At 36.9% G+C, this 27,702-nt stretch overlaps 1 protein-coding gene across 1 annotated transcript; it reads right to left on the bottom strand.

Annotated features, from left to right (window-relative positions):
- Positions 1 to 119: 119 nt before the first annotated feature.
- LOC113045055 (disco-interacting protein 2 homolog C-like) lies at positions 120 to 27,621 on the bottom strand. The gene is made up of 39 exons (XM_026205182.1): positions 27,543 to 27,621; positions 18,733 to 18,804; positions 18,525 to 18,629; positions 17,065 to 17,190; positions 16,804 to 16,983; positions 16,033 to 16,167; positions 15,511 to 15,648; positions 15,177 to 15,296; positions 14,496 to 14,693; positions 14,313 to 14,404; positions 13,669 to 13,779; positions 13,357 to 13,480; positions 13,123 to 13,232; positions 12,484 to 12,586; positions 12,300 to 12,364; positions 12,127 to 12,220; positions 11,829 to 11,948; positions 11,596 to 11,710; positions 10,286 to 10,425; positions 9,971 to 10,107; positions 9,190 to 9,398; positions 8,700 to 8,814; positions 7,390 to 7,591; positions 7,200 to 7,300; positions 6,684 to 6,764; positions 6,443 to 6,566; positions 5,752 to 5,873; positions 4,702 to 4,813; positions 4,509 to 4,618; positions 4,281 to 4,411; positions 4,032 to 4,200; positions 3,766 to 3,936; positions 3,556 to 3,585; positions 3,146 to 3,207; positions 2,779 to 2,836; positions 2,613 to 2,687; positions 2,343 to 2,517; positions 2,132 to 2,255; positions 120 to 1,285 (listed from the first exon to the last, which is right to left on the bottom strand). Exons 1-39 carry the CDS (start codon positions 27,619 to 27,621, stop codon positions 1,033 to 1,035), a joined length of 4,788 nt encoding a protein of 1,595 aa, XP_026060967.1. The 3' UTR covers positions 120 to 1,032.
- Positions 27,622 to 27,702: the final 81 nt, after the last annotated feature.

Here is a 27,702-nt window from a genome sequence, read left to right as displayed (position 1 = left end):
GAAAATACTGTGATCGGAAATTAGCTGCCATTAATGAATTTTGTTCACTAGATGGCAGTGCACGTACATTGTTGTCCGTTCAACTATCGTTTACAAGATGACAATGTATTCTCCAGAAGAATAGTTGAAAATATTTTATTGACATATGAAAAGACATCGTGACATAATCAAAGTGCTTTTGTATCTTACAGATAATGGAAGCTTCAAAAATAAATAAAGATAATATAATAAACACACATTGTGCATATGTCCTCTTTCTGTCACTCTTTCCATCCCTCCCTCGCTCTCGGTCTCTCTGGATATAGACATAAAACAGGAGAGATCAGCTGATGCTGGGCAATGAATCTAGAATGCAAATTCTAGTTCACATAGACTATATTTATGCGTATCACAGTGCAGATATGATCTTATTCATATACAAGATACAATGTCCTAAATGTTAGCCTAAACTATTAAATCACAAAAATGATATCGCAAAAGCTAGACAAAACTGAGACAATTTTCTGTACATAATTAACAATTATGAAAATGAATAAACATTAGTATCTTTAAAATGATAAACATGCTAATGAAGTCAGTTTGTGATATTCTAATACAACTTCAAAAATATGTATCAACAAAGACAACAGCAAAGACAAGCATAAAACAACGATATGCTACGTAAAAGCACAAATATGACAGGTATATTTGTTTAAAAACACAAATAAATAACATGAATTTAATTGGCAACAGCAATAATTATCATACAAAATCCCCTGTTCTTTCAATTAAATTTTAGTGTGCAAGTTAAAAACAAGAAAAACAACACTAGCTAAATATTGGGCGACACAAAAACTAAAAATGATATGCTTTAGGAGTCTTGCAAGTCCCTCTGTGAATGATATGCAAGTGTGTTTCGCTATTTTGAGGGTGTTCAATCTACACTTAGTAGGCTGACAGAAGTGATACAGTGAGAAAGTGCTGGAAATCACGGTTGCTGTGCCTGAGCTCATGAGAATGAGCTCGTCTTTAAGATCATCAGTGTGCGTGTTTCTACATGTTGTAAGCCACATATATGGGGTCGAGCTGGTCGGCGAGGAAGCCGTCCCGTAGGTGCATGCGTTGCTTCTCTCCGCGAGAATTAATGGGAATTACGCCCGTGTCCACGACGACCACCACGCCAACAATCAAATAGTGTTCCTCTAGAACCACATTAGTTACCATGGGAACCAGATCTAGAGCTTCCTGCTCGGAACCGTCCAACTCCACCACCACCACTAAGAGATTCGTCCATGTGAACACGGCGCTGAACGAGAGAGAGAGAGAGAGAGAGAGAGGAAGTGTAATCTATGGAAATAAGTCAATACAAAACAGCTGTGCAAGCTCCATTTCACACGTTTGCGCAATGCAACATCGCTAGGCATTAGCATAAACTCTTGATCTGCAGTCAGTTTTCTCTCTCAGGTCAACTACTCCATTGTCAGCAACATTATGAAGAGAAACTTTGCTGAGCAGACAAGTTTAAGGATGGCTACCTGAATAATAACATTTCTGGTTTAAGCGCACAGACATCTGAAGGAAACATCTGCTTCCTTGAATACAGATGTTCGTTACTGCCAGTAAAAATACATGTTTATGTTCAATGTGAATGTTATGTTTTTTTTTTGTGTGTGCAGATCTCAGACTTATTATTCAGTTGTTATGAACAACAACACTTAGTTTTGACCATACCTTTGAATTACCTTTCAGTTATAAACTATTTTAATCATCATAAACAAGTATTCCTACACGGTTGCGCAAAAATATGAAATGTTTTGGGTTGTATTTCCAGCAACAAAAAAAAAAAAGTATATTTGATATGTATACACTACTGTTTAAAAGTTTGGGGTCTATGAGACTTTCTTTTAAAGAAATAAATACTTTTATTCAGCAAGGCTGAGCAAATAGTATTTGCATTATGCAACCTTGGTGAAAATTTTCACATGTTCACATTTTTGAACGGTATACTTTTATATATTTATATACTTTTATTTCAATATAAAATAAATCAGATGACATAGCTCCTACAACTAATTAGCATATTTACAGTACATAGTGTACTGTCCTCAGTGTGAATATGTGGCTGTGTGTGTGTGTGTGTGTGTGAGCTCACCACTCTGTGATATTCCGGTGTGCCCTGATGATGGACGTTTCAATGTCAATGGGATGGTATTTCATACCTCTCAGCTCCATGACTTCATCTAACGCTCCCACCACATAAAGGGCATCGTGCCTTTCTGAACACACACAAGTGAATCAACTCATGAAGCAAATCAATGCAACTATCTTTGTGACAAAAAGCACAGCATACAATGAACACACACCTCCACTTGCATCAGTGAGGTCGGTCCTGCGCAGGAACCCCAGGTATCCGGTTCTGGCCCACACAGTCTGAGTGTCTCCAAAGCTCAACCTGGCTCCGAAATGATCCGAACGCACATTTTCCTCTCCAAACACTGTGAAGTACCCACTGGCATTCTGTGGACTGTGGACCCAGATCTGCACTCATTTTAAAATAGAAACACAAGTGAGATGCTTGGTTATGAGAATATCTTTTTTGATCTATTATGAGAGAGTGCTTATTTCGGTCTAACCTCCCCTAAATGAGAGTCTCCGATTGGTCCCTTTGTCTCTGGGTTAGCGATGATGATGCGTACACCAGGTAAAATCTGTTAAAAAATGATTCAAAAATGAATGTGGCTTACATTTAATTTAAGAAAACAAATCTTTTTAAAAAACTAATTTAATTGCCTAATTTACCTTCCCAGATTCCATGAGAGCTAGACTGTGTGGAGATCCTCTTTCAACCAGTCTCACCCTACAAACACACACAGACACACACACACTTCAGAAAAGTGGCAAACCAGAAATAAATCATACAAATTTTGAAATGTATTATATAGTAGAAAACATTTTGAAAATGAATTGTTTTTTTAATATTTAGTTTCATCTTCTGAGGCAACTAAGGGCTTTCTTTTACAGACCATTTGTTAAAAGGTTTCAGGCACTATTTTGTACCCAATTTGTAGATTTTTGATTGGTAGCGTATCTGTTCTAATTCTTAGATGGAAATAGCGAAATACCTGATATGTTTGTGAAAGTGTGTGTGTGTGTGTGTGTGTCTTGCCTGTCATGTCTCAGTGCTCTCATGTCCACATAGACAGTCGTAGGATCCGGTCCTGATGTTCCCTGCACAAACATAAAAATCATCTTCTCTAAATGGCAGTCAAATTTACTTTGAAACATGAAGCATCATGCTTATCTGGCAGACGGTTACTCTCAAGGTGACTTGCATTAACAGTGAACAAAAATGTACAAAAGTATAGTGCATGGAGAGGATTCAATCATTCAGCAGAACTGGAGGGTAGAGGAACTATATTATAACCCTAGTGTGTGATACTGACAGCAAAAAACAATATTTTCTGGTATATGTCAATTATGATTATTAGGCCTGATTTAGGCCTGTCCCACATCTAAATATATGATTGTATTAACTGAGCTATGAAATGATGAGGATCAGTTAAAGTTCAGTCATACCTGCTCAGCAAGCTTCCCCAACCTATGAGGCTACATGAGGAGAGGAGAGGAAGATGTGATGTATAAATATTAAAGAAGTAAATGAAAAAACTCAATTGAGTGAGTTGAGTGAATTGAATGAACTACATGACTAGTAAAAGGAAAAAAAGAACACTGGGATGCAATTAGACTATGAAATCAGATGCGTGTCACTTTCTGGCCTATACTGACCTGTAGGCAGATGGCGAGATTGACCCTGCAGCCGAAGGCAGTGCTGACGGCACGCGGGTGCAGCCCCACGTCCTTAAAGAGCTTACAGAAGGACTGCGTCAGAGCAACACGGGGCCTCTCTTCAGCCACAACCACACACGAACGCACACGGGTCAGATCCATCCCACGGGCCTGATAGAGACACAAAAATACAGCGGTGAAATAGAAAGAAAATGTTATTTAACGAGACGCAGATTAAAATTCTGTGTGAGTGTGTGTGCGCATACCTTTAGAGAATCAGTGAGAGAGCTGAGAGATCTTGTGCAGAGCTCCATCACAGAGTACGAGCAGAACGTGTCTCGGACTTTAAACTGACTGACGGACTGCAGCCACAGAGCAGGATTCACCTCTAGATCCATGGGAGAGATCAGAACAGACTGCTGCCCTGCATATACGCTACACGCAAACACAAATAAACAAATAAAAATGCTGGCATCTTTGTGCGCATTTCAGGTGAGCGCATAGGTAGTCCGTACCTGCAGAGACACCACAGCACAAAGCCCAGGCCACAGTATGGGTCGAGACACACGGCCACCTCGCGAGAGGGATACAACTCACACTGCAGTTTAACAGAGCGACACAGGGCACTGGTTGCATTGTGAGACATCTTCAAAGGAAGAGAGAAAAACAGAAATTGAAATTACAACTTTATCAATCTGCAATCCATACATAAAAACATCAGTAACAATTATGAGGAGTCAAACCTTCACTCCAGCAAGCATTCCTGTAGTGGACACACTGAAGTCCAGATACGCCAGTGAGTCAGGGTCACATGGTTTATACAGCAGAGGACAACGCCTCTTTGGCAAGTCGTCTAATAAATACACACACACACTTCTGATGAGCATCTGACGGGGGTGATTCTGAACAAAGATGTTATGTCCCTGAAAGACTCACCTGTTTCCAGGATAGGAGGCCATGATTTAAAGTCCACAGCCACTGACGCATCTCTGGACTTCAGAAGTTTAGAGATTGCTTGGGTGGTCATAACACACACTGAACGACTCACCTGCACACACCAGCATGTTTATTCATGAAAAACGGTAATGTTTTAAAATCTCATTCTATAATGCATCACATTTACAATCATTGATATTTGATTTAACCCTATAAGGGCAGGAACCAATGCCAGACAGTACACTTGATTTAATCCTGACATGGAACAGTTGATTGCACCTTTAGACAAAAAAACAAAACAAAAATCAAAACCGGCATAAATATTTTTGTTGAGAATGCTACTTGATACATCAGGCTTATAATATAGGAGAATATAGGGCTTAAACTCGAGAACGAAAAATTCACCTCAATTTTATTCAGAGGCCAAAACTGAGCAAAAAACATCTCATTTATATTCAAAATATAGGATGAAATTCGGATGGCTTGTAATGTAGATCAGGGAGATCTTTACAACAGTATAACAAACTATTTCTATAATATTAATTTACATAAACATCAGTTATCACTCAATTTTTTCCAATAATATGTTTTAGTAATATAATATTTTAATGCTTAGTTATATGATCAAAGCTGAGTAGTTTTAACTGAGGTGGACAAAATATAATGCAATACAAAACAATGATGATGCTTTTGTCCAGTGTTCATCTTGAAATATTACAAATGATATAAAACTGATTCTTACATTTATTTTAGATTTTACAGCAAAAAAAAAAAAACATTTACCATGTCCTAAAGGGCGTTTTTAGAATTATAATAAAAGGACTTTTACTTGCTAAAAAAGCATAAACTGTTAATTTAGAAAATCATGATCAACAGGTTCATCAGCAAAGTTTGGATCATGTTGATAATATAGAGGCCATAAATTTGAGTATTACATATGATAAACTAGGGTTAACTATTAGGCACTTCTCTGATCATTTAAGCCATGTTAACTGTAGGTGTAGTGGACTTATTTTGAGTGTGTGTGTGTGTGTGTGTGTGTCTCCTCACCTCTAGGATCATTTTAACTGTAGGTAGTGTAGTGGAGATGTTCTGAGGGTGAGGTGGTCGTACAGTTATAGGAATACAGCCTGCATACAGACAGCCGAAAAAGGCGGCGATCAGATCTAAACCTGTAATGCAAACAAACACGAACATGAAATCTTTGTAAAACAATAACATGTGCACAGTGAAAAAAAGGTGGAATTCAGCGCACATTTCTTCATTCTCATTTGTTATGTATTTAATTGTAATGTGACAGGTTTAACTTAATGTTTTATTAAGCAAATTTGATGTTATGAGATTAAATTGGAGTAGGCGGCTTCTGAATGTGAATTACAGAACGCTGTAGCTGGTCTGACTTAATGAAATGCTACAATTAGCACCACAAAAAAAACAACTACAGATGGGATTTCTAGACTGAAACAGAACTCAGCATATTGCTGGTGTGAAGTATATTAACTAGTGCTCTGACAACAAAAAATTGTGATCATTTATTTACAGTTTAATTTGGCAGAAATGAAGGCAGAGATGTATTACTGCAGATTTATTGGTAAACTTTCAAATCTATTTAGTGCCTTTAGCTTTAAAATATCTTCATTTGGAAGCTTTTCTCAGCAAATACTGAAATGCAATTATTTGCAAATAATTTGATGTATTATTTTGCGCATTAAATTTAAGTTAACGCAAAGTGTGTGCTTACCTGGTGGATAAACTAATGCTACATGGTCTCCGTCTCGTAGCTGTCCTCTTTCATACAGTAAAGTGGCGATTTTCTCTGCTCTCTTGTGAAGCTGTAGACAAGTCAGAGAGCTTCCTATTGCCCCCTGAACAACAGAAACCACATTTATAAAAACATAATATGCATTGCTCCTTATTTTTGATAATATTATTAACACTCACTGCTGAAGGGAACTGAGGAAAGCAATAAATGTGTGTGTTACCCGTGAGTTAATGAGTGTGTAAAGTATGTGGTCAGGCGTTGTCTGAGCTCTCCACTGCAGCACCTCCGACAAAAACAGGAACTGGAATTCACATAAGAGAAAGAAAAATCAGTCCGAGCAAAAAAAGACACAAACACACTCACACATACAGCTGATGATTGCAATCTTCTCATTTTTGGGCAACGGGTTTTAAACACTTTTCTCAATTAGAAATCTGGTAAAATGGTTGGTGCATGTTGCATTCCTAAATGCACATTATAAACGACTCAAACACATAACACATGTAGAGATGAAGTCTGTGTGAGGCATCATTTACTGTGAACTGAGCCCCAATAAGACACTTAAAAAACACTGAATCATGAGGTGCTCACATAAAAATGAACACAGTGCCGCACTTCCCTCCAAAACATGGAGCACTTATTATTCATTAAATTAAATTGCAGCCTTTCATTTCACAATATCAATCTTGCTGTGATCAGTTGTTCAGCACTAAAATATCCTAGTCTCTGAATTCACCTGCTCATTCTCCTCCATGTGACTCAGATCTCGTCCGCTGGCCTGAGCCATTCGCTTTCCTGCAACGAGATTCCCCACCATCACAGAGGCAGGACCCACCTCTGCAACAAACACACACAACATTTACACGTTTTCTATGTAACACAAACACATTATGCTCTATAACACATACACACAAAGGCTTATGTACCGGGTTGTTTCTGTCTTGGTTTGGGCAGGTTGGTGATGCAGGAGTGAGGGCACATGAGGATGCTGCAGGGGTGTAGCGCCCCCTCCAGGAACAGCTGTTTGGTCTCAGACAGGTGGATTCCACCCAGAGGGGTTTTGGGGAGGGTGTTGGCAGGAACCAATGCCAGACAGTACACTCCCACCTGATGAATCCCATCTATAGCCTAAACACACACACACACACAGACACACACACACACAAGTTTGTACAAAGAACTCTTTATTGTTAATTCAATTAATTATTGATAACCTTATTCATATAATCAACACACTGAAAAGACCAGAGGTGTGACTTTAGGGCCTTCTGTAAATAAACACAACTGAAGCCAAAATGGCTTCACTTGAAAAGAGTTCAAAAAGAGTTTCACTTGAAATAAATATATTTCTAAACAAAAAATGTACACTAATGTTCTAAGGTTTAGGTAAAATACAGAAAAAAACTGTATTATGAATTATTACATTTTGTATTAATACCATTTAAAATACCTGATTTCTATTTGAATACATTTTAAAGATGTCATTTATTCCTGTGATGTCAAGGCACACACCATTTGATAATTCAGAAATGATTCTAATATGCATATTTGATAATATGCATATCAAGAAACATATTTTCACTATCAATGTTGAAAAGAACTATGCTGCTTAACATTTTCATGGAAACCGTGAAAATTGAATTATTAGAAAGTTCAAAAGAAGAGCACTGATTTCTTTATTTTCACATTTGATCAATTTAATGTATCCTTCCTGAATAAAAGAGTGAACTTCTATAAAATTAAAATTGTACTGACCTTAAAACTATTGAAAGAGGAGTGTACATTTAAATACTTAAAGATATTTTGTACAATAACAAAACTAGAATCCATGAATGCTAATCATTAAATTACTTTTTAAAGTCATTTATTTCATTCAGATGTTAACCATCCCAATTATAGAACACAAATATCTCTTATTTTAAACCTATAATTTTATTTTGTAGAAAGAATATGACCAGACGCAATAAATCAGCCAAGAAATTTCTGTTTTTTTCCTTATGAGTGATGCCACAACAATAAGACCTGTTGCCGCTCACTTGCTTTCTATTTTTATCATGTCGTGGTAGGTTGCCACACCCACAGTGAAATCTCAGTAGTGCAAAATCTTCACATAGATAATATACATTCAATTGAATCTGATATGTTTGGCTATCACTTTGTTGCTTAGTCCAGCAGTTTTGCTTTCAGCAAGGACAGGAAAAATGCTAACTTTGAGCCTGGTTATGTGTGTGTGTACCTGCAACACTCGGCTCATCCACTGGTAACTCTCTTCTTCAGTTGAATCGGGTCTCTGTTCTGCTACCAGCACAATCCTCTCATCATACAACACATTCACTGAGAACACCACTGTCCTATACAGAGCGAGCATTGAGAGAACCTCAGATGGATTGAAAAACAAGATTCTTTCTAGAGTAGTATTCTTAGGGTGACCATATGAGCCATTTTCCCAGGACGCGTCCTTGCCAGGATTTTTATATTGCCTAAAATATCCAGAATATGGCTGTTTGTGCTGTGCAGATCGATCATTGTATGACATTCATAAGCGCCATATAGAGCAGAGCAGACGGCTCCTTATGCATTAAAATCATTTATGTACCATACCTGCATGTTATTGGTCAAACAACTTTGGATGTTTTAGGCAATATAGAAATCCTGGCAAGGACGCGTCCTTGGAAAATGGCTCATATGGTCACCCTAAGTATTCTGGTCTTACTTTTAATACATACCTTCCTCTATAGATGAACTTCATGGGCTCCACAGCAAGAGCTGTAGCGATGATATCATCAGCATTGTGTTTCCGACCCCCGACCTGCATCAGTCCTTCCAGTGTACCAGAGATGAAGATCATCCCACCCGGACCCACGAACCCCAGCAGACCTGACCTCACAAATACACAGTCGCTGACCAATCCACCGTCACACGCCACTGGACACACCTGCACCACAGAGACATAAACTAAATGAATAAATGTAGAAACCAGGTAAAACCAGCTACAAATGCATTGTGAAAAAACAAAGTAATTTTTTTTACCATACTACAGTAAATCAAAAATGATTTACTCTGCTGTTCAAAACATTTTTTTAAAGTATCTTGCTCACCATAACCGCACAAAATGTTATATTTATATATAATAAAAATTTTTTTACTTTTTTTTTTTTTTACTTTTTTTGCATTTAGAATGTATAATACAGTAAAACAGTAATATTAGGAAATATTATTACACTTTAAAAAAAAAAAAAAAAAAAAAAAAACACTGAAAATATTTTTTAATTGCTCAAGAAAATGTTGCCAGAAACACTTCTTATTAGTGGAATTTGAGGAATAGAAACATCAAAAGAAAAATAATTATCTTGTAACATTGTAAAAGTCTTTACCGTCACTTTTGATCATTTTAATATGTCCTTGTTGAATAAAAGCATCAATTAAAAAAACTAAAACTTTTAAACAGCAGTGAATCTTAACATATTGCAGTTTGGTGTATATTCTGTATATATTGTATTTTCACACCTCAAATGTGTTCTTGCTCATTCCTGTAAGCCCATAATATGACGTTCCTGTGGCAACAGACGACACACAGATCTCTCCAATCTCATCGGTTTTACACAGTAGAGGAACACCCTCCAGTTTAACAACACACACCATTGCTGAAAGAGAAAGAGAAAAGTCAGTTTTACGAGAACCATAAAGTGGTTTGATGAGGTCTGTGGTCACATGAGGAAAACAGCGCTGAACTGCTCTAGGCTGGTTTACGACGTAGATGTTGGACCTCAATCAAGATGCTTTGGGGATGTTCATTCGTTCATGTTCTCGTAATTAATGTACCTCCTGGCATGGCCGTGCCCACATCCTGTAGAGTGAGGACGGACAGCTTCTCTCCGGTGTCCACTCGGATGACCCCGTGACTCAGATTCGTCATACTTAGGACCCCTCGGCCTGCTGGCTTAGAGCTGCCCTCCTGAGGCCTGACAGAAAACACATGCATACAAATAAATGAAAGAATAAACATGTCCATATGTGTTGCCAGAATATTATGTTACCATAGACACAATATTTCCCAGATTTAATAAACAATTTGGAATTGTGTGGTTTGGCTTCCTGGAGCTGCAAAAGCTCTGACAAAAGAGGTTTTATTGGCTGATGTGAATATTGCTTGGCATTCTCACAGTCCTTAATAAAAGTTATACAATTGTGTAGTTTCTACCACCAAAACCTTGCATCTGCACCCACAAAATCCCACTGAATGTGTCACCAAAAGAACACAAAACATAAAAGTATAAAACATGAGGAGACTCGTGGTATTTTATGAAGACTCGTTAAAAAGTTGGGGGTTGGTAAGATTTTTTAAATATTTTTTAATGTCTCTTGTGCACCACCGATGCTTCATTTATTTAGTAAAAAATACAGTAAAAATATTTTGAAATATTACAACAATTTAAAAGAACTGTTTTCTAGTTGAATGTATTTTAAAATGTGATTTATTCCTGAATTTTCAGCAGCCATTACTTCAGTGTCATGTGATCCTTCAGAAATCATTCTAAAATGCAGATTATTGGTGCTCAAGAAACATTTCTTCTTACTATTATTATTGTTTGAACGGTTGTGCTGCTTAATATTTATTACAGTTTTCACCTTTTTTTTCTCGATATTTGAGATCTCTACAGTCACACTTTATTTATTCCATTTTGCAATTTGGGAAAATCTGATTTAAGATTTATCAGCCTACAAATGGCACATATAAAAGTAAAGAGTGGTTGATAAATTTACACGTCGGTCAGGCAGCCTTTTTTGTTCATTTGGGCAATTCTTGGCCATGTGAACCAGACTCTATGGTGATATAGTGCAATATCCATCTGATAACACTTTTTAAACTTAGACCACACACAAACACAATTAAATGTATTTTAATGATTGATTAAGCAGTTTTCACTATATGATGTTAAAATCTGAGTCAGATGTATTTCTTAATAGTTTTGCATGTGTCTTTGTGCATGAATGTGCGTAGGCCTGGATATGTTGTTTGTGATGTGCAACCACAAAAGACAGAACCTCCCATTTTAATGAGTTTAAACTGAAAACAGACTCCTGAGCACAAGAATAATGTGTGCACAAAGAGAGTGTGAGTGTATTTATACCTCCTCACAGCTACAGTTAGTGCCTCGGGGGAGCCAGCACACGGGCATATGACCTCTGACCTCAAGCCCATGCTCTGAAACACATTCAGGAATGCGTCGCAGGAGGATATCGACCCTGGGAATGAAAGACAGAGAATTTACATCGGGGCTCAATTCACAAAGTAACACTCACAGGCTTTGAATCATCAGTAACACACACTCAAGGGGGTCTGATTCATCATTCACACACTCACAGGGATTTGATCCGTCAGCGACCAGCAGCATTCGCAGTGAGCTCATGTTGGTGTCACTCTGGTCTTTGTAGGCCATCAGAGCCCAGTGTAGATCCCTACTCTTCACACACGCCACCTTAGCTGCACACACATGGAAAAAAATGATTACTGAACAGAATGTGTAACACTGTGTGTGTTCTTGTTTTATACAGCAGATTTTGCTTCCGATTAGAGTGATAGGTGATCTTTGAACACGTAGGAGATGTGTACACCATCCAAAAAGCCAGGAGATCAAAAGTGTGTGTTTCTGTGTGTGTACCTTTGTATTGGCTGGCCTTCTGGATCCAGGACAGAGGATTCACCTTCATAAGTGCGTATGGAACACTGACCACATGTAACATATTCAACACACTCTATAGAGAGAGGAAAAAGAAGTGTTAAAAAAAAATCGAATAAATGACAAAATACAGTAAATTAAGTCATTTATATTACCGTTTGAACACTGTGCCAAAAGCCGATGCCTTTCTTAAAGTCTAACACATTCACCATAGTCTCAGCTGAAACACAAACAAACACAAACCACTTATGGCTTTGGAATGACAAGACACCATATTCTTTTCGATAAAAGTGATACCTTTAAGAATCTGAGTGAAAGTGTGATGTCTTGATATCTTACCCTCACTGTATCCGCAGGTATGTGTAAGTGTTTGGCAGTGTGTGAGCATCGCCATTCTTGTCACAGTTATTCCCAGCACACTCCCGTCCTTACAGGTCTTATACTGTCAATCAACCACAAAACACGACCACTCTCATCATGAATGCAAGGAGGTCAAAGAACTACGGTACAAGCTCCCCTGCATATATTAAGCAATCTTAAAATCTGCCAAATATATACAAATGAAAATAAATTATATAAAAATTCATTTTTATATATACATTATTGTTTGTTTGGGGTTGTCGAATCTTTTCTTGCTTTTGATAAAAAGTTTATGTTCACATTTATGTGAACAAAAATACTGATACAGTAAATAAATATTTTAACTATTTAAAATAACTACTATGTTAATATAAATATAATATATAGCCATCAATGTGTTCACTGTCACTTTTGATCAATTTAATGTGTCCACGCTGAATAAAAGTATTTCCTTATGAAAAAAAAAAAAAAAAAAAACGGAAAAAAAACCCAACAACTTCTGAACAGTATTGGATTATTAAAAAAAAATTATAATTAATTAATATTACTATTAAATAAATAATGATATATATAAAAAAAATCTAAATGAATTTCACACACAATTAAATTATCTGTTACCTCTATGTATGCTGTGTCATTGTTAGCATCTTTAATGAGAGGAAACCATTCTCGTGGGGGTTTAGATAAATGTTTGGAGTCAGTCAGCACCCAGAGCAACTTTGGCCAGCCTGAATACACACATATACACACAACACAAACATTTACAAACTGGATGAAACCACACATATATGTTTAACACACAACAATATTCCTTAGTGAAGACTCATGTGCAGGTGGTTCTAACAAACAAACCTTTAAACTGCATGACATCACCACTAGTACTCTTGGGAAGACCCTTATGACATGCGTCACTTGTTAATGCCACAGCAACTCCACAGCTACCCAACAGGAAACCAATTTGTTGACTCCCAGCATCCTTTGAGGTGAGAGAGCAGAAGGGCACACCTCAGGCAAATTTCTTCTTGTAAAATTGTTTGTAAAACTCTAAACGTTATTTTGGGTAACTATTCTTTTCATAATGACTAATTATTCAATCTTCTAAATATGTGCAGTCCTGCCTAGGCTGATGTGTTTTTGCTGGATTTCTTTTGCAGCAGAAAATACCTTCTTTGTAAGTGGTACTTCAATTGGAACAGGAACAACTTCAGCCAAAAGACAGCCATAAAACGCCACCATGAATGCTGCTGGGTCACTGTTGGGGTAAACCAATGCTACCTACAGTAAAACACACACACACAGTCATCGCTTTTTGAATATATGTCTGTATAGTGTACATTTATAGTATTTCTGTCTTTATAATAGGGATATGCACAACTGTTCAAAAGTTTGGGATCAGTCATTTTCTTTTAAATTATTCTGAATGAAGTCTTTTATGTTTACAAAGTCTGTATTTAGTACATCAAAAATACATTAAAAACTTTAATATTGTGAAATATTACAATTTAAATTTTACAATTACAATTTGTTTTTCTACAGACAAGGCTTAAGCCTAATCCCAGACTAAAGTGTAAATCTAAGATGTTTTAACCTAAAATTGCAAGAAATATTTCTTATTATTATCAATATTGAAAACAGATAATATTTTTGTGGAAACAACTTTTGGGGATTATTTGATGAACAGAAAATGTCACATTTTGTTCATTTTATTGCATCCTTGCTGTATAAGAGTACCCTTTTTTTAATTATTATTATTAAAAAGGAGATTTCAGAAAAATACATACGACCTAACAATTCATCCACAGTCTTACCCTGTCTCCAGGGTGAATGATTGGCTCTTGTTTGGATCCCAGTTTGTGGAGAAGGTTATAGGCCAACTTTAAACTCTTGGACCAGAGCTTGCCTACAAACATGGAAGCAAAGAGATATAAATTTGCACCCTAAACAAAGACAATAAATCAAATGAGTGGCTATGAATATATATGCATGTGTACCATATGTAAGTGTGTATGGTTGTTTGGCATTGCTGTGTGTAGTGGTCAGACAGGGAGCTTTGGGTGCAATGGCACCCCAGCGCAGAAGGGCTGCTTCCAGGGAGGCAGGGCAGTTCTTGAGTCCGTTGAGCTCCTCTCCTTGTATGGGGGTTGACTCCGCCCCCTCTGGGCGTGGCAGAGAAGGATCAGGCTGCTGCACTGCACGTCAAACGTTAAGAGAAGGTTAGCAATGAATTTGCATGTTGATGAGACCCATGTTCTATATCATCAGGATTCATACTATGTTAATTTCAAGGAATAGTTTCCCTAAAGATTCATCTTCCATGATATTCTGTCATCATTTACTCACTCTCATGACATCATAGATGTGAAAAAGACAAAACAAGGGTGAGTAAATGATGGCAGGATTTGGATTTTTGGTTGAACTATCCCTTTAAGCACTTCACCTCGATCTCTGCAAAAAAAGCTAGATCAAATTAACTTCTTTGTAGGGTGTGGAGCCTTTAATAGGAGAGTAATGAATTTCAAGACCTTTGACCTGCCATTAACTGTGAAAGTGTTTCTGAAGAAGTGTTTCTGAGAACTTGTGCAGGGTATTATATTCATTGACTTTTACTGTTAAAGTATATTCATCTTTGAAATAAAACAAGAAGATACAAAAAGAGGGGAAAATATTTTTACCTTCCAGAAGTTCTTCAAAATCCTCCACAAAGAACTCTCTCAGGGGTCTTCGCTTGGGTCGCTTCAGGGTGTTAACTAGCTGTTGGATCTTCGCCGACACACGGCTACTGACAGGCACACCTACACACATATATGCAATTTTACTACAAATAAAAAATTCTCACAGTGATAGTAAAAACCAGAAACAAATTTAAATTGAATAGTATTTCTTTGGTCATTTTAAATTAGTTGAGTTTCATGGACAATGAATAGCTTCCAATTATAATAGATGGCAAACATGAGCATTTTGGAATAAACACACATTTAAAAACAAAAACCTCACACACACACTCACCATCTCCTGTCTCCATCAGCTCAGCATTGCCATATTTGGGCGGGGGCCTGGCTATCATGGTGACCTGTGGGCGTTGAACAGAGATGGGGGCGGGGTCTGGCATGTAACTGGTGATGTCAGGTGGGGCCGACAGACTGTCTGCAGTACACAAACAAACACATTCACTCATCAGTATAGTAATATTTACCCCAATAAATGTGACTATTCATTATCAGTTATTCAGGAATGTGATGAAAGGTAAAATGAAAATGCATATCAAACAGTTCTGTCGAGGTAAACCTTTTAACTAAAAGCAAATGCAATTATTGACATTGATATATAATATGTTGATAAAATACACAAGTGAACCCAAATGCAAATATAGACACAGTAAAATTAACCCTTGTGTGCTTTTCATCTTAAAGGGACAGTACAACTTGAGAGTGAGTAAATCATGACAGCATGTTCATTTTGGGGTGAAATATTCCTTTTAATCTCAGACAAGTCTTTAGCTCCAAAAAAAACAAACCATGAAATACTGACCCTCAGAATCCAGAGACGACCAAGGGCGATCTGATTGGTAGTCACTGGAGTGCCTGACAACTATTCCATTCTCAGCAGAAACACCCATTTCTCTTAAGCCCCACCTTTTTAGAGACAGATGAGACATCGGACCAACTGAAGGGAGAAATTTAAAGAGAAATCAGAAAGCTAACCTATAGCAGTCATATTAGTAGTAAATTCATTAGTATATAACTATTTTTATTATGCTAGAAGCTGATTGGGTGGTTTGAGTTAAGCAAGCTAAACATTATAAGCTAATTGGCAGAAATTGGATGGGCACAAAAGAACTGATTGGCTGAACTAAGTTGAGCACAAAGATCTGTTTGGCTAAAGTTCATTGAGAATGAGAAGCCAACTGGCTGAATTGAAGTTTCATATGAAGTCAGGCGTGAGAAGCTGACTGGCTAAAATTGGCTGGGAAAATAGAAATGATAGGTTGAAGTGAGCTGGACATGAGGAGCTGATTGGCTGAAATTGTTTAGGCAAACATAACTGGCAAAGTGAATGCAAGGATCTGAGATGGAAAGCGATTTGCTAAAATTAGATGATCTTGATAAGGGAGGTTCAAAAAAGGCCCAAAAGAATTATAACATATGAACTGAATTAAATGTGAGAGGCTTGTTTTTCCTACACTTACAGTAATATTGAAAGCAAAATCTGAGTTGACTTACAGTGACCTAAAGACTAATTTATAACATGACAGTATCTGTGTTTATTCACTGCCTTGTGAATATTTGCACACGTTCTTACTGCCGTATGAGTGTATGTTAGTCTCTGCGAGTCGGGCTGCATTAGCAGAGCTGTTGCTGTGCGACGATGATGACGATGATGTTGAAGGTGAGCCATGGAGAGCTCTGCTGATCCAAGAGTCCACGCTGACACCTCCAGCCCTCCCCAGAGATCCCTCACCGTCAGAGCCAGAGGACGAGTCTGCAGAGACACAGAGAGAACAGTCACTCACACACTTACTCACTCGCTCTTACACACAAATATATGCACACACACACACACCAGGAGGGGTGTACGTGTCCATGGAGGTTTGACCGATCAGCGACTGCCTCTTAGATGGCAACAGCACAGCCATCTTTCTCTCGCTGTGTTGCTCCAGTGCAGCCTGAACAGCTTCTGAGTGAACATCTGAAAGAAAGAGACTGTTTTTATAACTGCATAAAGAGTGCAAAAAGCTTCTTATGTTTATGCATGTGTTTGTGTAGAATACAGTTCAGCAGAGTTGCTCTTTTTATAGCCTGTTCTGAGGTTTATTTAGGAAGAGGGTTTATTCAGTGGTTTGCTACATCTAAGCTCAATCACATGTTCTGAAAATACAGAACAATCTTCTTTAATGTATTTATTACAATAGATGCACAAAAAAAATAATCTTGAAAGACGGTAGTATTTTTAGTAATACATTTTACATAATACGTTTATATAATAAAAATACATGTACTTCAGTGACAGAAGTACATTTTTCATCAAGGGGCTATATTTGTTCCCTTAGACTGACTTCCAGGGGAATTTTTACATTTATAAAGGCATTGTTTCTAACCTGATTAAATGTATGTGTAATCTTTTATGTTGAATTCTTACATTTCAAATATTTTCAAAATGAATTTAAATTAATGAATTAAAACTGTATGCAGATGTAAATTGCATAAATAGTGTTATGATATGAATGTTTTAAATATAACATTTTGAATACAAATATATGAAATGATGAAAATAAAAATAAAAACACCAGTATGTGGTGGCAAGTCAATGGACCATTCATTCATGGATTTGTTCAAATTAGTGGTAGACAAATTATCGGCACCAATATTAATCATTTTTATGGTTATCGTATCTGTAATTTTCAAAAGTTTATTCTATATTTTTATATAGAATATAGATAAAATATAATAAGTTAATAATTTTATAATAAAAATAAAATATTTTTTGTCAAAGTCCTTGTTATTGTTAATTTTGAACTTAATTTTAAGTTTTACACCAGACATGTATATAAGTTAACGGTCCACTTGATCGGTAATAAGCCGTATCAGCCCTGAAAAACACATAGGTTGTGTATAGTTAAAATAACTGGTTCATTCAGGAATTAAATTTATGAAATTATGGCATAAACTACAAAGAACTTGAATTATGTCTCCTGGATATCATATTGTGTGTGTGTGTGTGTGTGTGTGTGTACCTGGTATTTATAACGTTATGGGGACCAAATGTCCCCACAAGAATAGTAATACCAGTAAATTTTGACCTAGTGGGGACATTTTTTAGGTCTCCATTAGGAAAACAAGTTTATAAATCATACAAAATGAGTTTTTTGGAAAATCTTATTTTTTGAAAGTTTTCTTTGAGAGGAGTTTGGGGCGATAGAAAATGCAGTTTGTATAGTACAAAAACCATTAGCTCGTGGAATGTGGAAACACAATGTGTGTTTGTGTGTGTGTGTTTGTGTAAATCTGTGCCCTTTATCTCACCTGACCGGTATCGTTCATCCCTTGTGCCAGTGGACCGTCGTCGTTGGTAGCGGGAGGATGAGGAAGATGATGAAGATGGTGTGACAGGGATGCGGCGCTCTGCCCCTGTGACAAACACAGTGGGACAAATGTAATCTTAACACAATAAAAAACATACACTGCTTGGTAAAATAGTGTGTGTGTGTGTGTGTGTGTGTGTGTGTGTTACCTGGTGTGTGAGGTAGGTAAGCTTGTAAAAGTTTGGATCTTTTCTTCTCGTAGCCCTTCTGGGTGATATCACCTAAAAAAAAATTTAATAAAAAAATAAAACTCCAATCATTGCAACTTTTCTTCAGACACTGCAATTCTACACGGATCAGGAAGCAGAGGCCAGTAAATTCAAGTTAGATAAACACTTCAGTAGATGATTCTTTAACATATAAAATAATGACTTTCATGTCCTGTATGTAAACTTTACTCCTACCAAACAGAACAATGTCACCGTAAAGATGTAAAGATGTCATGACACATGAGGAGGAATTATGGATGAGACACACGGATATGGAGCAACTAACGCATGAGTTAAAAGTGTGTTTAAAAGAAAATTTCACTGTCCTGCACTAATTAATATCAGAATTCACAGAAGTTAATTAATTCATTTTTGCATTTATTTTCGTTTTTATCCAAAGCGACTTACAGTGCATTCAGGCTATATATATATATTTTTTTTTACCAGTACCACAACCTTTTACGCTGCTAACACAATGCTTTACCACTGAACCACAGGAACACAGTGCAGTTGCACTGAATTACAACTGAAATCCCAGAATTGAACAGAATTAAAACAGCCATAAATATTAAATTAGCAACTTTACAGATGTAAATTATTATCATCATAATATTATCATATTTTTTATTAAATACTTGATTTTCAATTTACAGTGTAATTTTACAAGCAATATTATTAGTACTATTAGCAATATACATTTTAACACTTTCATCAACAACAACAACAATTATTATTATTATTATTATTATTATTAAATCACAACCTTTAGGGCCAAATTGTGCAGCACTCCAAACAAGGACAACTGACCCGGAGTAAACACATTGCAATTACATTTTTCCCAGATTATGCAACTTTAAGAGACATATTTAGTTTACAGAGTATAAACAAAAAAAATTCAGACAGCAATCTAATCAAAATCTTAATAACACTGCATTATAATATAATCTCAGAAAATAACTGTCCCCAAAAAAATATTTTTTCAAACACACAGAAACACACACACACTCACACAGAATAAACAGCAGAAAACAGAATTACTTACAGGATGCTGTTCAAATTAATATTTTAAATCATTCCCAAATCTTTTCTAAATGATTTAGTGTTGACCTAGTGTGGCTGATGGATTCTAGTAAACAAACACAAGTCTAATCATGCTGCATGCCTGCATCCCAAAATAATATCACAAATGATATCCATGGCAACATAGGTGTGGTGGCCCCCTCAGAGACCCGCAGGAAATGAAGACATGGGGGCCTTTTTCTCATGAGACTCCCTCTCCATTATGAACAACAGAGGGAGAAAATAACTGAACTTTAAATACATTTCGGAATTCAACAAAAAAGATTTGATTGTACACACATGCACAGACCTGGAGGGGAAAACGTCACACCAAAAACTGGATTACTAGGTCGAGCTTTACATAACATACGTGCACATTCAAAGACAACATAACATATGCATATCCTGAAACCTGAGCAAACACACACACATACACATAATCAAATCCAAGATAACAAATGGATGTCCATAAGAGCTTCTGCACACACACACACACACACACACAAACACCAAACACAAGCTAAATGGCCACTTTATTAGATATGGCTGCTTGTCAATATAAACAGCCAAACATGTGGCTGTGAACCCCATTTAGAAAGCAAGCAGATATCATCGCAATGCTTTAGTGGCTTTCGTACTATCGGATCATTAGAATTGGCACGTTATGGCATGTGATCTGAGTAAATGAGCGTGGGAGGATTGTTGATGCAAGGTTTCTCAGAAACAGTCGACCCTGTGGGATTTACATGCTTGGGTTCACAGAGAACGCTGTATGAATTCAGCCAGATCTGTGAGAGAAAACACCTTGTTAAACAGAGCTCAGAGGAGCCAGCAGTACAGTTCACTTTACCGTTGTGGAAAAAGGTTTTTTTGAAATGCAGGTCAAAGCTCAAGCAATAAAGGTGAATGCAAGAAGAGCTTTTAAAAGACACCGAATCAATAAAACTGGCCAATAAAGATTAGTCTAAAACTCCTAAAAAATCATAAAAAAATAAAATGGCTGACTAAAGTTTGGAGTCACTGATTTTTTTAAAGAAATGAACATACTCGGCAATGATGCATTAAGTTGTAAAAAAATAATAATAATAAAGTGGGAAGTCGTGGCCTAGTGGTTAGAGAGTTTGACCCCTAACCCTAGGGTTGTGGGTTCAAATCTTGAGCCAGCAATACCACGACTGACGTGCCCTTGAGCAAGGCACTAAACCCCCAACTGCCGCAATATAAAAACCTGCCCATAAATAATGTATTTATTTAACCATAAACTGCATAAATGCATTGCACTACACCAAACACAAGATAATGTTCTTTTTAGCCACATCATATAACCCCTTTAATATACTGTAAATTCAGCTTTGCATCACAAGAATAAATTATATTTTAACTTTTGATTTCAGACATTTTCACACTCTGGACTCTAGATTCATCAACAAATCCAGATCACTCCTTCTCTCTTGAACTCCCATCAACACCGCTAGGAGAGCCAAAGCACAAACATCACACTTGACATGGATTTTCATTTTGCCCTAAGGAATGCTCCCAGCATCTTGCTTAATTCAGGTTACATAAAAACATCTAGGTTCTTTGGGAAGCTCCACAGGTGGTTCTATCCCGCAGAAGGACCTCAGACAAGCTTAGTAAGTAAAATCTGGTATAGACACAGTCAGAAATTGCTGACCTGCTGTTCCTTCAGAGAGCTCAGCTTACTGGCCTGCAGCAATGATCATGACAAGAAGGCATGATAACATCAGTATAATAGTCATTTATGATTCTCTGAAACACAGGCTCCATTGTTCAGACCTTCACTGAAGGTGTGAGAGTCATCTGACCTGAATCTGAAGCTGATTATTGATGGCTGATTATGCAGATTGCTTCCTTTTGGTTTGTAGTTTAGACTTGTATCACTCTAGTAATGATAACAGATGAACGACAGAGAATAAAAGTACACATGGACATTTTGTCTGGGTTGTGTAATGAAACGATTAAATTGAGTGTAACTGGAAAAAATGATTTAATCACAAATTTAATTACAAAAAAAAAAAAAAAAGATCAGTAATACAACATGAAATTATGCATCACGACCACGATCCCTTTTTAGCAATCCTTTAATTCATGTAAAAGCATGAGATTTCTGTCAGACAGGATAGGACCGCTCTGAACTTCAGTCTCTGGCTGATGTTCTGCAGGTTTCCCGTTCAGAGATGTAAGACTAGCAGGTGAGTGCTTAACCAACCAATCTAATACCAACACCATCATAAACAGCATAATAAAACTGTATGTAGGTCACGTCTTTCACAAACACACACACTCTGCTCTAAGATAGCCTGCAGCTCTAGACGAATGCAAAAGCATGGAAATTAGGAGAGAGCAGAATTCTTCAGAGAAAGAGCATAACATTCCCTCTATAAAACAACATTTATGATTAAATCAACTAAATATAACGCTTATGAATAATTCTAATAATAAAAGAGAAATGGCTTCTATCTTTGAGGCAGTAAGCTGTATATGTGTATACTGTATATTTGAGCGAGGGGTGGGGTGGGGGGTGGGTTAAAAATAGCATCTTGACAGTCTTTTGGACAGCTGCAGTTCTGGAAAGAGTAACTTCCCATGACAACCCCCCAATAAACATACACACATATTAAGCATTAAAGGTTATGCATCTAGCTGTTCACTTAATCAACATTATGAGGTCAAATATTACTATTGCACACCCAGAGAACCCACTTATATATACAACACAAAATATTAATTGTTGGAAAGTGCCCTTTGGAAAGGAAAAAAAAATGAGCATAGCATTTATAAAAAAATGCCCCCACCCTTTTAGCTGTTTGAATGCAGACTTGGATGGTCCGAGACCCTTTAATCTGAAAAAAGGTTACCCGAACTGGGATTTTTACATTGATTTATTAATTATTAAAACATAAATATTACATTTAATTAATAATTAATAATGTAAAAAGTTTTTAAAAATTAAATCATACATCTCAGAAGAACGTTAAATCGCAAACACAAGCATTGCAACCGAGCTACCAAATCTTGTTTTAGGCTTCAAACTGCCTTGGGCTGAACAACAAGGAAAGACTTATGTTTATAATACATGTAGAGAGTTGGTTATGAAAGCAGAAATGAGGGTGAAGGGCTTACTAGTAGTTCACTCAAGGTGAATATGACACCTGGAGATAGTGAGTCTTTCCTTATCAGAATCAATTTGCCATTATTTACTCACCATCATGTAGTTCCAAACCTGTATTTCACTTCTGTAGGTCAAAAGAGATTAGTTTTTGAAGAATATCCGGGTCATTCTATTCAGTATAACGGCAGTGAATGGGACTGGGGCTGTCATACGTCTAATTTAGAATAAAGTACTATAATACAGCAGAAAATAGCATGGGTTAAGAGTTTTTTTTAAGTCTTCTAAAGCAATATGCTGATTGTGTGTGATCAACAGACATAAATCTTTATTCATTGTTATTAATGTAAAAATGAAATCATTCATGTATCTGAGTATTCCATTTATTAAGTGAATTGTGATGTTAAATAAAGCCCCCAGAATACTGCAAAATGTCAGCAGGAAACTTGCACAGACTTATATTCTCCTCTCATGCATTTTCTACAAATGCAGCAATTCGACTGGATCACTTCTCCTTTAGCTGCAGGATGCTTCCCTCTCACATAGTCAGAAATACACACTTAAAACACACTGATAAAACACAAGTTGAGATGTTTATGTGCAGGTGCAATTGGAGTATGTAAGCAAAATCTGTTCAAACATGTTTCGATCAGTGTTAATTAATTTCCTCAATGATACAACAGTTAACAACCTCTTGAAGGGTAAGATGTCAATAAACTACTTTAATTTCAGCATTTTTATCACATGGTGCAAAATTAGTATCATACAGTCTCAAAAGACTTTTTGATGCTTCTTCTGGGCTTTTGTGTCATTTTTTTAAGCTTGAAAGCTCCTATTACAGGCACTGTCATTGCAGAGCACCTTGTGTTCAACAGAAGAATGAAAGGCACACAGGCTTGATACGACAAGAGGGTGAGAAATGATAACAGAATGGGGTGGCGAAATATCACATTAAAGGTGAAGTATGCACTTCACCTTTAAAGTGATATTTCACCACCCCATTCAGTCTCTCTTTGGGCCACTATAGTGAGACAATACCTGACCTACCTGCTCAGGCTGGTTGACCAACCAGAAGTTTAAACTGTCATGTTTACTAGTTAAACATGGGCAGCACAATTCTGCAGATAGAAAAGTAAGATTGTACTAACCCACAAGCCTTATTTTAAAATGTTAAGTAGTCTCAACATATTCATTTGAGATAGTACTCACATAAATAATTTCCCCTTTAAAGGGATAATTTATCCTAAAAAGAGAATGTCATCATTTGCTCACCCTTATGTTATTCCAATCCTGTATTACTTTCTTCTGTGAAACACAAAAGAATGATCATTCCGCTCTTTTCCATTCAGTAAGTGATTGGGGAACAGGGTCAAGCTCCAGAAATAACAATAAAGCACCCTAAATGCATCATAAATGAAGTCCACATGACTTGTGTACTATTTTCCAAGTCTTCTGAAGCCATACGATAGCTTTCTGTGAGAAACAGACCTTCATTGTATGAAAAGACATGCTTGGAAATTCTGATAACGACATTCCCATTTGTGCTCCATGGAAGAAAAAGGGTGAGTTAGGGTGAGTAATGACAGAACTTTCTTTTTTGGTTGAATTATCGCTTTAAAAACACCCTTTATGCAATTGATGGGTAAGCTGGGTCACAGTGACCAGAAGTGTGTCCTATAACTGAAAGTGACAGATGGTAAAAATAAATAAATAAAACCTCACGGTTACATCTAATAATCTCTATCATTTAACATGAATGCACAATAATTTATGAAACGGAGTATTAAATATTCACACAAAAAACAACAACAACTGATTTACAGTATTTGGACAAAAAGTGCAATGTATTAATATGTAGTGTCTATGCTTTTAAAATAAATGCTACAAAAGGGGGGATCACAGCGATGCCATAAAATAAACGTTTCTGGTTTCCCAAAGAACCTTTCAGTAAACAGTTCTTAAAAGAACAAGTCTTTTTCCACTATAAATATACTTTCCTTTTTTTGGAAAAATGCTCTTAACATAACCATAAGATGCCAACTTTTATTTACAAAAGAACCACCTTTTTTTTTCTTTTTCTTTTTTACAAGTGTGTATATTTCCTTTTCATTGCCAATATAATGAGTCCTGCTGTAACACCTTAATGCCCTACAGAATCCCACATGTAAACGTAATAACTGTGCCCGTGCAGTGCTGACACCTGTACACACAGTTCAAAATCTAATTCTAACACACCCATTTCTACACACAGTCCTCCTGTTTGCAATCATTCCAACAAAGCTGCTCACCAAGGATATACAGAATCAGAATTCTTTTTTTGGATCCACAATAAACCAGAAACAGCAACATTATTAAAACCATTTCTTTAAGAAGAAGTTGTATTATCATTTTAATAAATCTATGAAAGACACTTGTCGGTTATCAAAATCAGACCACATAAATACACGATTACATTCTGCATGAGCGCATTAGTGTAAGTAAATGTAACTCTGATCAGATGAAGACCCTAATCCTCCAGAATGACTCTTCTGCCCCCATAAGCCTTTGTCCGCAGAGCCAATCCGAATACAGCATGAGAGACTGTGAACCAATGAAACATTTGCCTGTGGCAAGAAAGCCAATCAACTGAGAGCATGCGTGGAAAATAGGCCAGAAGCCAAAGCAACAGAACAGTGACAACAGATGCCCCAATCCATAAACACAAATAAGATATTGGAATATACGACAAGCTTATGAATGCGCATGTCACATATGCTAATTTACTGAAGCACGTCTGACGTATATGCACAAGCTCCAAAACGTAAGGTACTCTGGGAAATATTTCCCCCTTAAGTATCCTACCCCGTTTCACTGGACAGGGTCAGGAGTCAATGGGAACATTCTGAACTCCTGAACTGTTTGGGCTGGAACAAACATAATGATGGATTATTTAAAATCTGATTGAAGTACACAAAATAACAGAGCGCTGTCTCATGTGCACAGGGACAGCAGATGTGGCCTAATAAGGGGAATCATCCTACTCTGGGTCTCTCTGTTAGAAGGAATGATGCAATCTGCATGAAACATTCTGCACTCACTGGCCATGTGGCACCACTGTCTTCATGAACTGGGTCAAGTCAACATTCGTCCGAAACTTTTTAAAACTATTTTCCCATTCTTGTATAATTATTAGAAAAGCGGGGTTTTCTTTTTTTGTAAACAGCTTAGAAATGAGAAACTACATGGAATATTCATACTTGTAAAAACATATTTCTCACATTGCAGGAATAAGAAACACAATTATCTCTCCTTGACACCGTCCAAAAAGTAGGGCAGACTTCTGACCTCTATGGAAGGGGATTTCAGGATAGGGTCCACAGACCCCACGCGAAACTTCTCAGGGTCAGTGAAAAATAAAATAGAGGGGGTTTTTTTATACTAAATGCATTTTCACATAATTTTGTTTTATATCTATTTCTAAATTTTCACCTCTCCTTCTTTGCAATGTATATATATATATGCTCAAAAATAGATTCAACACAGTTTTTAGTTTGCTCATAAGCTTTTCTGTAAAGCTGCTATGGAAAGATATTTATTTTGCAAAGTTGTATACAAAAAATTTAGAATTATCATTAAAGACGTTTCTCTTGTGTGTATACATACACCATTAACTTAATACAATTTGCAGATAATATTTCAATAATTTTAACTTTAGTACCGTGAAAAATAAAAGGAAATAATTTTACTTTTCAATATCACGTCTAAAGTTTCCCACACTATAATCAGGTCTGTTTACATAAAGATATAGAGCTTCATTAAACGATCATCTTAGTTTAGGAAAGGGGTCCCTCACAGGAATATCCTTATATTTGAGGACTCTTGGAATAAAAGATTGAAAAGCCAAGGCTGGTGAAAATTAATGGTAGTGATAAAACATTTTCACTGACCCCTATGAAATTGCTGCTTTTACGATCATCATGAATTCTGATTATTTGCTTGCTTGCATATTTATTTACTTGCTTTCTTGTGCATTTAATATTCCTTACGATATGTTTGACCAGTAAAGTATGACAGGAGTATCTCATATAACATGGGTTTCTTATGTTATATCACAGAGTGAGAGACATGCACTAGGTGTTTGAAACTTCACGATCAAGCGCATTACTTGCAGAATACACAAGAAAGGAAAGCCAGACGAATGTCCCAATGCTTTACACATACCAGCTTCACTTATAAGTGATTTACGTGCCCTATATATTCACAGAGGCGGTGGCCGTGTTATGAACAGCTCACTGGAATGGAGAATGGAAACGGAATATGAGAGCGAGAGAAAGAGAGAGAGAGAGGGACTTTAAATTCCAAAATACACATCTACCTTTATACATCCCAATAGCAACCTATCGAACCTATCTTAAAATACAAATTTCTGTCCTCATCCAAGGTCACCGGAACCGCTCTGTCCGGTTCTGCAAACACGCGCTCACTTAAATCTGATACATGTATCGAGCGCGCAGACCCGTTCATCTCTCCTTCTGTCGTTCACTTTCTCCCTCTCTGATCTGAAAAACGGGCACCTACTCACCCTCCGACAGTTCCAGCTCGAGCTCCGCGAGCCGCGCGCGCACCTCCAACGGCAGCGGTAACGAATCACGGTCTGCCATAGCGACTCCAACACATCCGAGCCTCGGTGCCTCTCTGTGTCTCCCGAGCACACGGTGTCAAACGTGTATTTCACGGTGCAA

Source organism: Carassius auratus, chromosome 27, assembly GCF_003368295.1.
Source record: "Carassius auratus strain Wakin chromosome 27, ASM336829v1, whole genome shotgun sequence".
Classification (NCBI taxonomy): domain Eukaryota; kingdom Metazoa; phylum Chordata; class Actinopteri; order Cypriniformes; family Cyprinidae; genus Carassius; species Carassius auratus.
This window is presented reverse-complemented; position numbering and strand designations above follow the sequence as displayed.

Excerpts from the sequence above, each read along its gene's own strand:
- LOC113045055 (XM_026205182.1), bottom strand. The coding sequence starts at position 27,621 with ATGGCAGACCGTGATTCGTTACCGCTGCCGTTGGAGGTGCGCGCGCGG. Across the intron at positions 13,481-13,668 it reads AAGTACCACTTACAAAGAAG|GATGCTGGGAGTCAACAAAT; the intron begins GTATTTTCTGCT and ends CTCACCTCAAAG. Across the intron at positions 3,937-4,031 it reads CTCTCACTGATTCTCTAAAG|GCCCGTGGGATGGATCTGAC; the intron begins GTATGCGCACAC and ends TGTCTCTATCAG.